Source organism: Camelina sativa, chromosome 11 (genome assembly GCF_030686135.1).
Source record: "Camelina sativa cultivar CO46 ecotype springtype chromosome 11, ASM3068613v1".
Taxonomy (NCBI): Eukaryota; Viridiplantae; Streptophyta; class Magnoliopsida; order Brassicales; family Brassicaceae; genus Camelina; species Camelina sativa.
The window spans coordinates 41,751,786-41,768,192 of record NC_141890.1 but is presented as its reverse complement, the minus strand read 5'-3'; the positions used below and the strand labels follow the sequence as shown (position 1 = coordinate 41,768,192).

At 32.6% G+C, this 16,407-nt stretch overlaps 4 protein-coding genes across 17 annotated transcripts; 3 read left to right on the top strand and 1 right to left on the bottom strand.

The window, feature by feature from the left end:
* Window positions 1–1,334: 1,334 nt before the first annotated feature.
* LOC104725697 (peroxidase 66) lies at window positions 1,335–2,905 on the top strand. Its single transcript, XM_010444397.3, has 3 exons — window positions 1,335–1,695; window positions 1,790–1,978; window positions 2,125–2,905. Exons 1-3 carry the CDS (start codon window positions 1,483–1,485, stop codon window positions 2,689–2,691), a joined length of 969 nt encoding a protein of 322 aa, XP_010442699.2. The 5' UTR covers window positions 1,335–1,482; the 3' UTR covers window positions 2,692–2,905.
* Window positions 2,906–2,942: 37 nt separating this feature from the next.
* LOC104725696 (uncharacterized) lies at window positions 2,943–4,453 on the bottom strand. The gene is made up of 4 exons (XM_010444396.2): window positions 4,271–4,453; window positions 3,720–3,967; window positions 3,326–3,545; window positions 2,943–3,242 (listed from the first exon to the last, which is right to left on the bottom strand). Exons 1-4 carry the CDS (start codon window positions 4,436–4,438, stop codon window positions 3,120–3,122), a joined length of 759 nt encoding a protein of 252 aa, XP_010442698.1. The 5' UTR covers window positions 4,439–4,453; the 3' UTR covers window positions 2,943–3,119.
* Window positions 4,454–5,897: 1,444 nt separating this feature from the next.
* Window positions 5,898–8,534, top strand: LOC104725695 (exosome complex component RRP41 homolog). 10 transcript variants are annotated; one of them, XR_015571086.1, is made up of 10 exons: window positions 5,898–6,091; window positions 6,173–6,236; window positions 6,372–6,480; window positions 6,608–6,739; window positions 6,838–6,947; window positions 7,031–7,214; window positions 7,305–7,351; window positions 7,436–7,508; window positions 7,929–8,014; window positions 8,107–8,534. XR_015571086.1 is itself a non-coding variant. In XM_087471808.1 (9 exons), exons 6-9 carry the CDS (start codon window positions 7,122–7,124, stop codon window positions 7,947–7,949), a joined length of 234 nt encoding a protein of 77 aa, XP_087327934.1. In that variant the 5' UTR covers window positions 5,898–6,091; window positions 6,173–6,236; window positions 6,372–6,480; window positions 6,608–6,739; window positions 6,838–6,947; window positions 7,031–7,121; the 3' UTR covers window positions 7,950–8,534. The 10 variants fall into 10 exon arrangements, 6 of the variants coding, with proteins under 6 accessions (XP_087327934.1, XP_087327931.1, XP_087327935.1 ...); XR_002034029.2 differs by having other exon boundaries at window positions 7,625–8,014; XR_015571087.1 differs by lacking the exon at window positions 6,838–6,947.
* Window positions 8,535–13,142: 4,608 nt separating this feature from the next.
* On the top strand, window positions 13,143–16,387 carry LOC104725694 (MADS-box protein AGL71-like). Of its 5 annotated transcripts, none has more exons than XM_010444393.2 (8): window positions 13,143–13,291; window positions 13,689–13,875; window positions 14,970–15,054; window positions 15,173–15,234; window positions 15,348–15,447; window positions 15,560–15,601; window positions 15,729–15,770; window positions 16,034–16,387. In XM_010444393.2, exons 2-8 carry the CDS (start codon window positions 13,694–13,696, stop codon window positions 16,169–16,171), a joined length of 651 nt encoding a protein of 216 aa, XP_010442695.1. In that variant the 5' UTR covers window positions 13,143–13,291; window positions 13,689–13,693; the 3' UTR covers window positions 16,172–16,387. The 5 variants fall into 5 exon arrangements, 3 of the variants coding, with proteins under 3 accessions (XP_010442695.1, XP_087327846.1, XP_019087845.1); XR_015570988.1 differs by having other exon boundaries at window positions 13,170–13,291; window positions 15,383–15,447; XM_087471720.1 differs by having other exon boundaries at window positions 13,283–13,341.
* Window positions 16,388–16,407: the final 20 nt, after the last annotated feature.

Genomic DNA, 16,407 nt, shown 5'->3' with positions numbered 1-16,407 from the left:
TGGATTTTAAAACTACAAATTTTAGATTTTCCTAACTTTTTGGAAAACAGAAAATCAAAATGGATACCTTCCGGACACTGGACACACATTTGACATTACCTAAGGTTTAGCATTTGCATGATCCAGGAAAATCTAGCATTAAGATTTAAGATCATCCTACATGATCAAGTCCAGTTTGTGATCTGATTCTTACAGTGTAAGTGTATGAGTTATTTTGGGATTGTACTCCTTTTCTTTACGAGGTTGTGTATTGAACATATATGATCAATATTAATGGCTGTATAAATAATACAGGTGTTTAGAATGCTCATGTTAACAGAAGGATAAACAATGTGTGGATGCCATTGCTATTATAAATGTGGTATCAAGAAATGTAGTTTTAGGTATTAGTATAAATGTGGTATTTGTTTTATTTCTTTGTTGTCAACCGTATGGTCCGTGGTCCGTGGTGCGTATCCCAAGCACGTAGTCCTCTTCGGTTGTACGCAAATCCAATTTTAATGTATTTTTCTCGTTTAAAAATTGAAATTTTCATAAGAATATTTATGATAATTCCCGTAACTACAATGCAAACACTAAACAGTGCCGTACACGTGAGAAGAAAAAAAAGCAAAAAGATGCAGAAAATAAGATAGTAGTACTACAAATCCTTTCACCAACCGTACTGCTAAGCCAAGGCATATTGAAACCAAACACTGATAGGCATAACTCAACAGTAGCTAACCCCTTTATTGACCATCTTCTCGTTTAATTTTCTTCTTTGTTCTTTCTTAATCTTACTCTATATCCACACACACGACGACACACACAACATTATGCCACCATTTTACATCTGATTTTTTAGTCTATATTACTCATATTTAAACTTAAGTTTAACCCAACAACCACCTTGTCATACGGTTTATTTTGTACCATCCATGTTCTTAACCGTTACCTTTCCTAATATGGCATCATCATCCGCATCCGGATTCTATTTAAACGGGATTTAAATAAAAAAAAATTTCAGTTTGTTACAAAACAAAAATTTACTATAATAGAAAGAGAAGATTTTACCGTTAGGTATGTTCATGGTCAGATGTATAATAGATTAGATATTCATGGTCAAATATATGTATAATAGTTTAGATATATTCATGCTCAAAATGTATACACTTTTTTATTATGGTTTACCAAAAAACAGATTCTATCCAGCACGGCTGTACATATTCTAAGTTTCACCAAAGTACATGCTTCGACTCAAAGTACGATTATATTAAGGAGAAAAGAATTTGAACACCGGAATATATGCATGTTTGTTTCAAATAATTTGAGTAACTTTAAAGCATGTGTTATACACATATACATTTTCTAGAATATTAGCCTCTCATATCCTCTCCTTATATAAACCAAAAGTATCCCGCTTCTTCTTCTTCATCAAATCCTCAAACAACATAAACAACAACATAAGAGTGCTTTGTGAGTCCCAAAACACGAAAACATAAAATGGCACTCTCGAAAGGACTCATATTCGCTATCATCTTTGTTGTTTTTGCGATAGTTAAGCCTTCAGAAGGTGCTCTTAATGCTCATTACTATGATCAATCGTGCCCCGCTGCTGAAAAAATCATACTGGACACTGTTAGGAATGCTTCTTTGTATGATCCCAAAGTGCCTGCTCGTCTCCTAAGAATGTTCTTCCACGACTGTTTCATCAGGGTATGCATCTTGGTCTTCTAACTTCAATCTTTGATAATTGATCCAGTTATATGAAGTTGAGTTTTGTGTAAATTATTTGGTTGGGTTGTTGTAGGGATGTGATGCGTCTATTCTACTAGACTCGGTAGTGTCAAACCAAGCTGAGAAGGATGGTCCTCCAAACATCTCGGTACGGTCATTTTACGTGATCGAAGATGCTAAGAAAAAGCTCGAAAAGGCTTGTCCTCGTACTGTGTCTTGTGCCGATGTAATCGCCATTGCGGCCAGAGATGTGGTCACACTGGTGAGTCCTTCTATATATTGTCTATTCATCCAGTTAATTAACATTTCTTTTTCGCTTCATTTCTGTAGTTTCATTTACAGTTTAAACATTTTGGTTCGGTTTGATTTACTTGTCCATGCCACTTGTCATATATCTCATTATTTTAGTCTGGTGGTCCTTACTGGAGCGTACTAAAAGGGCGAAAAGACGGAACAGTTTCGCGAGCCAGCGAGAGTACAAATCTCCCACCACCAACGTTCAATGTTTCACAACTGATCCAAAGCTTTGCAGCAAGAGGATTGTCGGTGAAAGACATGGTTACGCTCTCAGGTGGCCACACTATAGGGTTCTCTCACTGTTCTTCTTTCGAGCCCCGTCTTCAAAACTTCAGCAAATTCCACGATATTGATCCTTCCATGAACTATGCGTTTGCACAAACCTTGAAAAAGAAGTGCCCAAGATCAACTAACCGAGACAAGAACGCAGGGACGTTCTTGGACTCTACAGCCTCGGTTTTCGATAATGTTTACTACAAGCAGATTTTGTCTGGGAAAGGAGTGTTTGTGTCTGATCAGACGCTTCTTGGCGATTCCCGGACTAAGAAAATCGTTGAGAAGTATGCTCAAGACCAAAAAGCTTTCTTCAGAGAGTTTGCAGCTTCCATGGTGAAACTTGGAAACATTGGAGTCAAGGAGACTGGACAAGTGAGAGTTAACCCCCGTTTTATCAACTAAAAGCATAACCTTAACAAGCAACCAAATGAGGGTTTTCTTTTCTTCAAATTTGACTTCATTTATATATACTTGATCTTCTAATAATGTAGACCGGCCAGTTTATGGATCGGCTTTTAAACCTTCTAATTCTCTACGAGTTGCAGAGTATACTTTTAAAAGTAAATTTGTTCTGCTTCAGTGAACTTACCTTTATATTAATCAGCATTTTCACATACTGGTCAACAAGTTTAAGTCACTTAACATCAAACAAATATGGAAAAAGGAGTCATAGACTCATGGCGGCTTCTTATAAACGCTGAACCAGCGGAAACCATGAGCTTGATTCAGGTAAAATAGTGTTCTACACAAAAGCTTAATCGATGGCTCATAATGTTGTATGAAAGTAACTAATGTGAGAAACACCAAATACAGAGAAGATGAATCAGTGTTCATGCAAAAACAACATCAGAACGGAACACATACTTGACGCCTTTGGAGACATTCCTTCCTTCGTGCAACATGCACTTGTCTCCATGGATGTGAAAGAGAGCCATACCTTCCATTGGAGCTACCTGCGACATTAAGCAAGTTTAGTTGATGATATATCAATAAAATATGAAATTAAGACCAAAGAAACAATTTGAGAGTTGATTACCTCAGCCACGATACTGTTCCTTGAACCATAAAAGACAGTTTCTCCACCTACCAATGGCTCAGCTGAAGAAGAAACATTTGTCTTGCTTGAACTACTCTTGGATTTTGATTTCGTACTGTTCCCGCTTAGATATATCAACAATGTGTAATAAGTCCGCTTTCCATCTTCAAGATCAGCACTTTCATCAATATGACGACCAAAATGCTGACCAGCACTATACCTGAAAATTCACAATCACACTGTGACAAATCTACAACGTTGTAAAAGAACACATCCATTGACCGCAATGAAGAAACATGAAAAGAACATCCATTCATTGCACATCTTCCCACAATTTTGTAAACCATCACCAAGAAAAAAAGAATGAAACTTCAAAAATGTTGGGACTACAAACCTGTAAAATCTAATGTTCGGATTCAAGCCAACAGCAACCTTCCTCCTGATCTTGATATCGGTAAATAAATCGGAAAGCCCTGATTGCCATAACGTATCAGCAAGGACGGGATCGTTCACTGAGATACGATGGTTATCCCTATAAGCTTCACCATAAGCTGGACCACGACTTCCTTGGTGAGTGAAACCGAGAGACTCTGCTATTTTAACAAAACCCTTTGATTCATCAGACGTCAGACAGTTTTCCACCTGAAATCATAAACCCCAAATGTTTAAAAATCTCCACAAAGCAACCAATCTATACTTCAAAATGCTAAGTATCATACAAATCATATTTCACAAAAGTTATGAACAAAACCATCTAAACAAGAAGAAAGCGAATCAATTTCAACAAAAAACCTAAAACCCATTAAAAATTTTAGCCTTTTTTCAACTTTAGAGTCGAGGATTCTTCAGGAATCATCGGGAGATATAAACCCTAAAACACCAATTAGGCTTAAAACTAAAATTGGGGAAAAATTATTAAAAAGGTTTGTGTGAGGAACTACTTACAGTGAAGAGATCATGATTCTTCAGATAAGAGACATTGAGATTAGGTTTGAGTTTGATCTTTGGCCACTTTATTGTATCTCCTCCTTTGTCTCCCATCTTCGCGTTTCTAGCTTTCTGGGGAGGGTGTAAGGTCAGATTCAGGTGACGATTTAAATTTGTTAAATTCATTTATAAATTTCTTTAGTTTTTTAACTCGAATATTCATTCATATATAAAAAAATTTCGAAGCCCAATTTTGTATATTAAGCCCAATAATTGTATAGATGACCCAACAACAAGAGTGTTTCGTTACGGATCCATGTTTTGACTTCAAAGGTGTCAAAAATGGAGCATTCAGCATAATGAGTCTCATTTTCATTTTTGTTTTGTTAATAACACATGTTGTTAATGTGTTATGTCCAATTTTAATTTTAGTATTTGCGCCACGAGATATTTAGGGGTGTCAATCCGGGTGGTCCGGCCTGGCCCGGTCCAAAACCCGTAAAGCTCGCATATGTTTGACTATAGCCCGGTCTGGTCCGAAATATTTCCGAGCCTATATTTCAAAGCCCGAGCCCGGCCCTAAAAGGGTTACAGGGCTTTTCAGACTTTTTCGGGCTTATCTTACCGATCAAAAATTTAAACTTATAAGCCTTACAAAACAGTGTTTGAAGGTGCACTATAAAACAAATCAATCAAAAATTTAATAACTCATATATATTCAATACAACCAACTTAATTTTATACAAAATTTCGATACTTTAACCAAATAAACTAATATATAATTCATATAAAATATCATAGATAAAAAATTTTAAAGTATTAAGTATGGTTTTTAAGTAAATATAAAAACTAGGATTAGAGTTTAAAACTTTAATTACAATAAATTTTTAATCAAATATTGCAATCAAACAAAAATGTTAACAAAAAAGTACAAATATATTTTTTAAAGGGCTTTTCGGGCTGGTTCGAGCCCGAAAAACCCTATGGCCCAAACGGGCTGAGCCCGAAACGCCCGATTTTTTTTGGACATATATATTTAAGTCCGAGCCCGCTATTTTTCAGGGCCAGGCCGGACCAGCCGGCGGGCTTTGGCCCTAATTGACATGTCTAACTTACATAAGTCATTAAACATTTAAACGATTTGTTATGATCAACCGTTCGTATACAATCACAATATGTTAATGTATATATGTTATACGATGTTCCATCATATTGGTTTTTTTTGTGATCCAATCTTCTTTTAATACTTCCTCTGTATCATAAAAGATAATGTTTTAGGATTTTTACTTGTATCACAAAAGATAATTTCTTTAGTATATTTAATACATTTTTTTATTTTTAAAATCAAATAACTAACTAATGTTTTTACTTTTACAATACATAATTAAATGTATTCATGCAGTTGAATGACAAGTGTCAAAAAAAAGCACAACTAAATCAATACAATAAAACTTCCATGTTTTTCACCAGAGCATGACACATCAGCTTTTGTATTGAAGCAGAGACTAACACATCATTTAAAATTAATATCCAATCAAATTAAAACAATTAATACAGTTTAGCACAATATTTGGTGAGTATCCTGGACCTTACAATGTACATGGGCTACGCCTCATATAAAGAGTTTCCCAGTTGCCACGCATTTGATGAAGCATTGGACTTGAGTGAGACATCGTCGTCATCGTCATCAAAGAGGTCCTTTCCGTCTCTCTCATTCTTGTTCCCAGCGAAACAAATTTTGCTGAAAAGAAAAAGAAATCGCCATGGAAGACGTTAACCAGTTGTTCGATGCTGCTTTCGAGTTCGCACACTATCCCGGCAACTAACGCGATTGTTCCCGTACCACTTCCCTTTAATACGTATTTGTGTGATTGTTCTGATTCCGACGTGATTGAAATCCGATTACCGTTTTGATCTCAGGCGTGCAAAACGAAGAATCGGTTAAGAAGTTCCTCGATCGCTTCCCTCTTCCCGTTATTTTCAAGTGATTCTCTTCTTCGAACTTTTGCGATTTCTGTTTGAATCTATTCTTGTGGTTTGTTGAGGGTTTAAGTAGTTTTTTTTGTTTCGTTGGGTTTCTTTTGAGTTCTGGTAGCTAAATTGTAATAATCGCGTGCAGAGCTTTACAAACTGATCCGGACATCCCAGGTTTTGAGAACACGCTTGTGAATTGCTTGGAGAGGCTGTTTAAGACTAAGTATGGCGCCTCACTCATTCCTCAGTATATGGTAAGATTCACTGATTTCTATTTGTAGTTTTGTGTTCATGTTATATGTGTATTAAATTAGCATGATGATAATAGGTTTGAGAGCCAATTGCTATATTTGTAGTTAATTGTTTGGTGTTTGATTTAAGCCTATTCTACAAGTTGGTCTCAAAGCGAATTCTGCAGTAGTGAAATCTCTGGCTTGCAACGTCGGGAAGCCATCTTTAATTAGCTGCTTATGATCACTCACGTTCTTATTGTAACGTTGGGAAGCCATCTTTGTGAGTTAAAATATTTACGTTTTTTTTTTTTTTTTGGTTTGAGTTTTAGTGATTTAATATTTGAGATGATGATTTTGGACTTGTTAATTTGTTGACAGGAGTAATGTTGATTCTCTTATTGATGAACTTGATGTTAGTACCAAAAAGCTTGTAAAATGATGAACATTAGGAAAACTTTAGCTTGTTGCATTGCAGCTGCCAAGTAAATGTTAGTGTTGTTTCCATGTTCTTTAGATCAAGAATGTAGGGGGCTAGCTTTGATGACGATTAATGATTTGTTATATAATATAGTGTAGGGGATAGCTTTGAATCACGGTGACTATCTAATCTTTTAAATGATTTGGCCACTGTTCTGATTACCAACGATGATGATGGATCCGAGATGATGGATTACCACATACAGCTTCATAGTGGTTCGTCTAAGCTCACTTTGATGTATCACTGGTTTCAATTAGATGGTGGCCGATTCAATGAGGTATGTTTCCCATCTCTCTATTCCTTGTCTTTGTTTGCTGATGATGCCTTCATAAGTCAATTCCTGATGCGTCTTGTAATGAGATCTCAGATGAGGCAAATCGTAGCTGAAGTTGGAGTAGTTTCTAAGGCTGACGGGTATACTTAATTCTTCTCTCTTTATCTTGATTTCCATCTCAGTTCTAATATTTTGGCACTTATATATGAACACAAAAATTTCAGCTTTGTTTTTAGTTCTGCTGTTTACGAGATGGGAAATACCAAAGTAATTGCAGTTGTCTATGGTCCAAGAGAGGTACTTGATTTAACCTATAAAGATTGGTGCTTTAGTATATATAATCCAGTGAATTAAGCGAATTGGTTTATTTCTGTCTGTTTTAATTGTATGTATCTATCTATGTGCTTCCTCAGATTCAAAATAAGAGCCTACAAAAAAAGAACGATCATGCATTTGTATGTATATGCTTTCCTGAGTTGCCAGAGTTTCTGCAGGAGGTTTTTTCTATGTGATAAGTTCCCTAATTGATAAATAAAGATGAATCGGCATCTCTCTTGCCTGATTTTAATTACTGATAGGTTTCAGCGATGGAAATAAAACACTTTCCTCATCTGCATAACGAAAAGCTTCCCCCTTGTATTGTCTATATTCAACAAATTGGTGGGTCTGCAGTTTCACGTTTTAAAAATTGATGGGAAATATATCCTTCTTATGCAGGCATTTCACGTTTGCGCTTGAAATATCATATAAATGAGGTAGGCATCCCAATTGAAATTGCGCAGAGAATCACTTTTGAGGAAAGGGTTAGTGTCCACAACATAAGTTATCTACAAGAGTTAGTAGACAACAAGTTGTGTTTGAGTTATACTCAAGGTTCTACGACCTATTCTTTAAGGGATGGATCCAAGGCGCACACTGTGCTTAAACCGGTTCCAGGTCGGGTCTCAATAATAACCGGGTCAGGTCTTCTTCTTCTAGGAGAGACAACAAGTTCGAAGATGTTGTGATTCAAGAACACGCTCTTGCTGCTGCTGCCATCTTGTTCCGACAGCAGAATGGCGGAGGATCTTTGCCGTTTGCGGAGAAGCTGGCAACTTTTTAATGGCTTTCTCGGAGAGTCTATAACCGTGAAGGGGAGAGAGGGACCATTGCTTTAAGGGAAAAGTGGTTAGACCATCTCCGCGCCATTCTGCTGTAATTAAGTAATAAAGGACCTCTATTTTTTTAAAAATTTTGAATACATACCTTAATTTTTAGTAGAAAATTTGAAATCTATACTAAATTTTTTAAGTCTTTGAAATGTACCTTATGTATTCCGCAAAATGACTATTTTGTCCTTAATTAAAAAAAAATAAAAAATAAATATAATATAACTAAATTAGTTTATTTGACAAAATTATATCTAAAAATATTGTGTAAACTAGATATTCAAAATTTTTCAAAATTTGTTTTAAAATGATGAATAAATTCATTATATATAATATTAATCAATAACTAAAAGATTAAAATTCAGATAAAATAAATAAAATAGGTCCGTAAGTAATAATTAATATTCTGGTATTATTTAGCAATTTAATTTTAAAAATTTATTATATAAAAATAAAATAAAATTAACTAGAATTATTCTTTTTGGATTTATGTTTAGTAAAATTTCAGATAATATTAGTTTTCAATATATATATATATATACATATATATATATATATATAATTCACTAATAATTCTTTAATTTTGTTCATTCAATAATTTTTTTTGAAAAATAAATATATATATATTTCGATATATTAAATGTTTTAATGAAAATTTGAATAAAAGTTACATAATTTTAATTTATTTTAAAAATTATTAAGTTGAATAACATAATCAAATATTGTGAGCTTTTAGAAAATAGATCAACAGTTCAAAAAAATCGACTATGTAACAAATCAATTAATAAAAAAAGAAGTCGGCTTTTTTAATATAAGTCAACAAAGAAAAAACATAAATCAGAGGACTAAAATATAAGTCGACAGTTCAAAAAGTCAAACATATTAATAAGTCAACGTAAAATGAAATAAGTCTAGTAAGATCAAACAAATCGACGAGAAAAAAATTTAAGTCAACAAACAAAACAAATAAGTCAACATCATCAAAAGTCGACTATGTAAAAAACAATCAAACAAAAAAAAAGTCGAGAATTTTAAAATAAATCGATGGAAAAATGAATAAGTCGACAAAAATTAAACTTAAATCAACCATTCAAAATATCTACCTTATTAATAAATCAATGTAAAATGTAATAAGTCAGAAATGAATAAACAAATAAGCAGAAAAAAATATAAATCGATGAACAAAAAAAATAAGTCAATAGTTAAAAAAATCGACTATGTTATAAATCCACTAGCCATAACATAAGTCAACTGTTTTAATATAAGTCGATGACAAAGATAATTAAGTCAACAGAAGTAAAAAAAAACAAAACGATTGTTCAAAAAGTCGACATTATAAATACATCAACATTGATTAAAATAAGTCTAAAACATTAATATATATATATATATATTATAAATCGTATAATCTTGAATTATTTATTTTTAAATAAATTTAGATCTAAATAATATCAACAAAAATATTTAAATTCTTTTTTTATTTCAAAATTTTATATACATGTAATTATTATTTAAAATACAATAAATACATTTTTATTATAATTTATATTTATTAATAATTTATTCCAAATTTAACAATTTTAAAAAGTAATTTATTTTTATATTTGAATTATTTTAAATTTTAAATTTAGTTTTTAATTTTATTAATTTTATTTAATTGTTAAAATAATTTTTAATAAAAAGGGTATATATGTCTATTTTTATTTCAAAATGTATAGTTTTTAAATAACTATAATATTGAGTGTAATTTTCAAATTTCTTTAAAAATTTAGTATATTCTGAAAAATGTCCCCTATTTTTTTCTAAAGTTTTGTTAACATTGTTTTGAAGATTTTCATAATCTATTTCTAAATCTACTCTTTTTGAGTTTGTTGCAGGTGAAGATGATAACTCCAGCAGTGAAGACCGGTTTGTTCGTTGGGTTGAACAAAGGACATGTCGTCACCAGACGTGAGCTAGCTCCTCAACCAAATTCTCGCAAAGGGGTATTAATCTAACTCCCCTTCTGATTACAAAGTTGATTGCTTTTTAGATATTGTTAATTTTCTTCTTCTTCCTATCGATCGATTTCCGCTTGTTAGATATTGTTAATCTTCTTCTTCTTCCTATTAATCTCAATACTTTTGGGAATTTTCGATTGTTTGATTTAGGAACCTGTTTCGCAGTCCGGATTTTGGGTAGTTTTACGATTCTGGTTTTGGTTTTGGTTTTGTGATTCTAGGTAACTCTAATGGAGTGGGAATTTCGAAGAAATCTATAACCTTAGATCTTAAGACGTTGTATAAGTCTAACATTTCCAAGGATTCAGTTAATAAGAACTTTAAAAGGAAAAACAGGTTTGGGGATGATGGTTATCGGTTGAAGCAGAACAAGAAGAGCAGGAAAGTTGTTTCTCTATGGGTGAAGGACAAGAAAACACAAATAATACTTTAGTTTATGATTTTATAAGAAAAAAATGCAGCAAAAACAATTAAAAAAATAAAAAAACTAAAAACCAAAATATTATCAACAAACACTGATAAAATCTATATTAAAGATGCAATTTTATTTTCATTTGAATATACTTTTATTTTTCAAATATACATTTAATTTTATTGTTTTATGAAAACTGAACATTTTGGATTAACTGTATTTACATCCAAAATTTTCAGTATTGTTTTAGACTTTTAGTAACAGAAGAATATCATTTTAAAATTTAAAAAAAAAAACTTATTTTTTAAAGTAATAAAACGAAAATATATTCAGAAACAAAATATACTAAATCAAAAACTCAAGCTAATAACAAAAAAAAACAACAAAATTAGCATTGAAATTATCAAAAAAATATGAAACTTAATTCGAAACAATTAATATATATTAAATTATGAAAAAAACAATAAAATAAAAAACTAATCTGCGGTGTAGGGCGGGTTTCAACTTAGAAATTTGGTGGTTGCTGGACAGTCTACCTGAATTCTCAGCAGCCCAAGAGATGACCCGTGGTGTTGAGGTAGTTATTGCTTATTCATGACCAACCATCGTCTTTATAATTCTATTGTCAGTCGGTTGAGATTCTCATACTCTTTTCAAGGTTTGGTGAGGAAGAACTCTTCATAAGTTGGATTCACTCTTGTTGGGCGTTTGCCAGGAGTTCAAAGAAGATAGTTATGTAATGGTTAGTAATTAACGAACCTGTCGACTAATTCTCATGTTACACATCTTTATAGCTTTCTGTTTGAAAGATTTAAGTTTATCCTGCTGATTGTAGACGTAGTTAAATTGGAAGCTGATGATAAAGTAGCAAAATCAAATCATTAAAGTAACTTTGTGTAAGAGCAATCATGTGGACCTCATGTAATGCAGTTTCAAAGATAGCATGATGAAGGATGATGCTTGTATAATTTTTCAGGTGGGTATCTATGGTTATACTGCATATTCAGCCCGCAAGTTTGGACTCCAGGGTTTAGCACAAGCACTTCAACAAGAAGTTATTGATGACATTCACGTCACTCTTATTTTTCCTCCTGACAATGATACACCAGGATTTGAAGAATGTGAAAAAACAATATCAGAAGCTTTTTTTTAGATTCATTATGGATGCATATAGTAGATATTTTAAGTATAACACGTAAAGGGAGCTAGGATTAGGTTACTGCTACTAAATACTAAGGCAATTAAATGCATATAAGAGTTGGAAGCAGATTACTACATAAAACTATACCATCAAAGTTGATATCATTAATTTGAATATCATCAGCCGAAATTGATTAAATAAACAAAACAATTAACAATAATAATGGTACTACAATGTATCGTAATACAAGAAAAAACAAAATTGATTTTAGTTTACAATTTCATTAAAATATTAAAAAAACAAATAATAACAAAAACCTAATACCAAAAATATTACCAATGAACATTGTCAAAAAGTATATTAATCACTATTAATGAATTTTAATTACAAACACCATACACAATTTATCTAAAAAACAATCCCGCGGCAGTAACGCGAGTACTATCGTAATGAGTATTAAAAGAAGCATAAAACAAAAGTTATTACCAATAATACATCATTTATTATTTTCTTAATCTTTGTAAAAATTCTAAAAGATCCTCCTTTCTAATACAAGGGAATAAAACGTTACGATCACATTTGTGAAAATAATAAAAATGCACCCATATGGAGGAGCAAGAATTGGCATCAATGTTGACCGAGTCCCACGACCGAAAGGAAGAAAGAATAATTCATATTCCCCTTATCACGATTTAGACTTGAGGACATAATGGTGTGAGTTATTATACTTTTATTTCACTTTCTTTTCTCATATTTTAGACATACTCTTATCACATTTTCTTTCAATAGAAAAGAGGAATATTACTAAACATAACCAAAGAAACCAAATAAAAAAGGAAAAAAGGAATCTGTGTGTTGTCTGTTGAAGACGAGGTCTCTCATTTCAACAGAAGCTGACTGTGATTTGTGGGAAAGCTGAAATAACATACGTGTTCTTGTATAATTGGTTGACAGTGCACATCAGTGTACGATGATGTCGACACGCCGATCGAAGAAACACTATTCTTTAATCTTTGTACATGTATTATCTATTCCACCCACTCTTGTCTTCTGTCACAAAATGAAATTAAAAATCAGATTATCACCTGTATTTTTAGAAGTTTGTCCTTTAAGTTTCCACAATTTATATATATTTTTAGTTAATTAATAGTGTACATGTATTATCTATTCCACCCACTCACTTTTGTTTTTTCTTTTCTTAAATAATAGTGTTCTCTCTATTCCGTTGTTGATCAATTATTTATCCAACTAGTTCACCAAAAGAAGAAAATAAAAAGTCTGTTTTCTTCTTTTTCCTTTTTCTCTGTCCAATCAATCAGAACACAGAAAAAAAGCAAAGCTTAGACTTAGGGTTTGTGGCTCTTGTACAAGACACAGAGGTAAACTCAGAGAGCATCATCATGAGATCTAGTTCATGCCCCTTTCCAGGGTTTTACTTTCTGCCATTATTTTGCTTTTGTTTCATTCCATTCTTTGTCCAAATTATTTCCATATATCTCTTAATTTTTTTTTTGTCGGCTGATTTTTGTCATAAAAAAAATTATGTTCTTTAGGGATTTTGAAGTGAATCTAGATAAATCTTGTTTTGAATCTCTTCAGTTTCCTACATTTTCTTGGGAAAGATGATTATATCAAACTCTGACTTCCGGCTTTGAATCTCCTTTTCGTTTTGCAAATATATATATCAAATTTTTAGTTGTGTCTGAATGAAGATTCCTTTCGGATTTTTAGTTAGTTAGGGCTTCAATCTGATGAATCTTGGAATGCATATGGCAGGAAAGATGGTGAGAGGGAAGATCGAGATCAAGAAGATCGAGAACGTGACGAGTAGACAAGTAACGTTTTCGAAGCGAAGGAGTGGTCTCTTTAAGAAGGCTCATGAGCTTTCGGTTCTATGCGATGCTCAAGTCGCGGCCATTGTCTTCTCTCAGAGTGGAAGATTATACGAATACTCTAGCTCCGAGTAAGAATATTCTTTCATCTATTATTTTTCCACATATGCCTATTCCTAAATCTTTTTCTACACATAGATTTATAGAGTAGAGTATCTCTATAGCTTTCTGTAGTGAATAGTTATAGTTCACTGAAGAAATCGTACTAGAGATTTTGCAATCACGTTAAAGATTTGCCTCTCTCTTTTTTTTTTTTCCTTTCCTAGCTATAGTTCCTGAAAACATTTATTTTTGTTTCTTTAAGAAAAATACTTGTGGAAATGTATATACTGAGATAAACTTGAGGATGTCAATTAATAGCAAAACTAGAAAGTTTGACTGAAAGGGTTGTTCTCTAAGCACGAGCAAGTGGATTAGGGTTTTCAGAAAAGACGTTTCTTGAACAGTGAACCTCGTATACCTTGGAACTTAAATTGTTTACCCACGCAGTACCCACTTGGCATCTGGTTTTATTAGAATACCCCAACAAAAATGAATATACGAACATGTAAGTACGGAAAATTGTATATATTATGGATGAGAGAAGAAGATTCAAAAAGAATCTCTCGGGGATCCAAACTTTGTCACTAGATTTTCAATTATGAATATCCATTATAGCCAACAAGAAGTCTGTACATAGTTCACGTTATGATTCCCTTTGTTTTTGTTTATTTTTGGTTAGATATGGTTAAAATTTTGTGTTTAGTCTTTACAGAGTAGGATTCATTTTGTATGATTAATTCCTATTCTTTCGTTTTGCATTTCATGCTTAGCAACCTTTGTGCAGCCACAAATTCTTTATTAAGTTTGATGATTGCAAAAACGAATTTGAATACATAGAATTAAAGTTAGCCAACAAAAAAGTCTATACATAGTTCATGTTATGATTCCGTTGTGTTTTGGTTATGGTTAATTCGTGGCAAAAATAAAGAATTTTGATTACATAGAATTTATCCAAATTAGATATCTAACGTTATCCAAAACTCGGTTAACAGTCATGGTAGTCCGTATAAAATGATAACATGTACTTGTAACTTTTTGAGAATGTTCACACATAATATTTCAATTCTTATGAATGTACCTCATCATTGACAAAGAAAGCATCTCTTGTGAACAAACTTTTCAGGATGGAGAAAATTATAGAAAGATATGGCAAGTTTAGTAATGACTCCTTTGTGGCAGAGACGCCCCAAGTAGAACGATACTTGCAGGTTAATTCTCTATATCATGCATACCTTTTTTTTTTTTAGTGTTTCGCTTTTTATATATACATTATGTTAATCTGGAATATATTTGGATGATAGTTTCTATTTTTGGGTGTATATATAGGAGCTTAAGAAGGAAATGGATAGAATGGTAAAGAAGATTGATCTTCTTGAAGTTCATCACCGGTTCGCATCTCACTAGTCCTGTGGTTATTCGATTTGTATATATATACTATACTTTGTTTTAGTCCTAAAGTATACTGAAATTTGTTATCTCTTGAATGACACTATATATAAAGTAAGCTGATGGGGCAAGGTTTGGGTTCGTGTTCAGTGGCAGAACTTCAAGAGATAGACACTCAAATTGAGAAGAGCCTTCGTATTGTAAGGTCAAGAAAGGTAAGAATTACATACACACACATAGATTAAAATATTTTGTATATATATATATATACACACAGGTTAAATGGTTAATGATGTAATGTTCTCATTGGTTGATCCTGGTGCGTAGGCTGAGTTATACGCAGGTCAACTGGAAAAGCTAAAAGAAAAGGTACGTACAGTTTTTTTTTTTTTTTTTTTACTTGAGTAACTTATGATACACAAATTTAAGTTTTGAGATTGGTTATATTTTTTTCTATGTGATTTTAATTTATTGATCTTTCTTCTTCGTATTCTAGGAGAGAGAGCTCTTGAACGAGAGAAAAAGGCTGCGTGAAGAGGTAATTACGCACACACTCATCTTAGTGCTTGCATCTGTTGCTTTAAACTTTAAAGCTATGTTGGGGTATATGAGTTGCTTTTAATAGCTACTCTCCTCGAGTTACATTGTATCACGAACGCTCATTCCTTTGGTTTGGTTGAATTGACAAAACATATTTCATATTTGAAAGAAAAAACTAAAAATAGGTTATAATAAGTCTTTATGCATGACTTTAACATATACAAATTATGAATTAAAAATTATTTTATACTCTATTTTCAGCAAATTAGAGAAAGGTTGATGCGACCGGTGGTGCCACTAACATTACAAATATGTGATAGGGGTAAAACTACTGAAGGTGGTGGTTCGTCGGATGTTGAAACCGATCTATTTATTGGATTGCCCGTGACTCGGCTATAACATATTTCACACGTTCCGTAAATTGGCTGATCACAGTTTTTATTACTTCAGTGGGTTCGATGTTTGTACCTACACCACTGATTCCATAGTTTACAGTTTTCTGAGTGCTCTTGACCATCTCTCAATATGTGTATAAACAGGAAATAATTTGACATGTATAAGTTGTCACTTTAGTGTTATTTTTCGGAATAATTAAACGTGACGGTTTTGTTTCTATGCAAACGCGTCTAATCTGG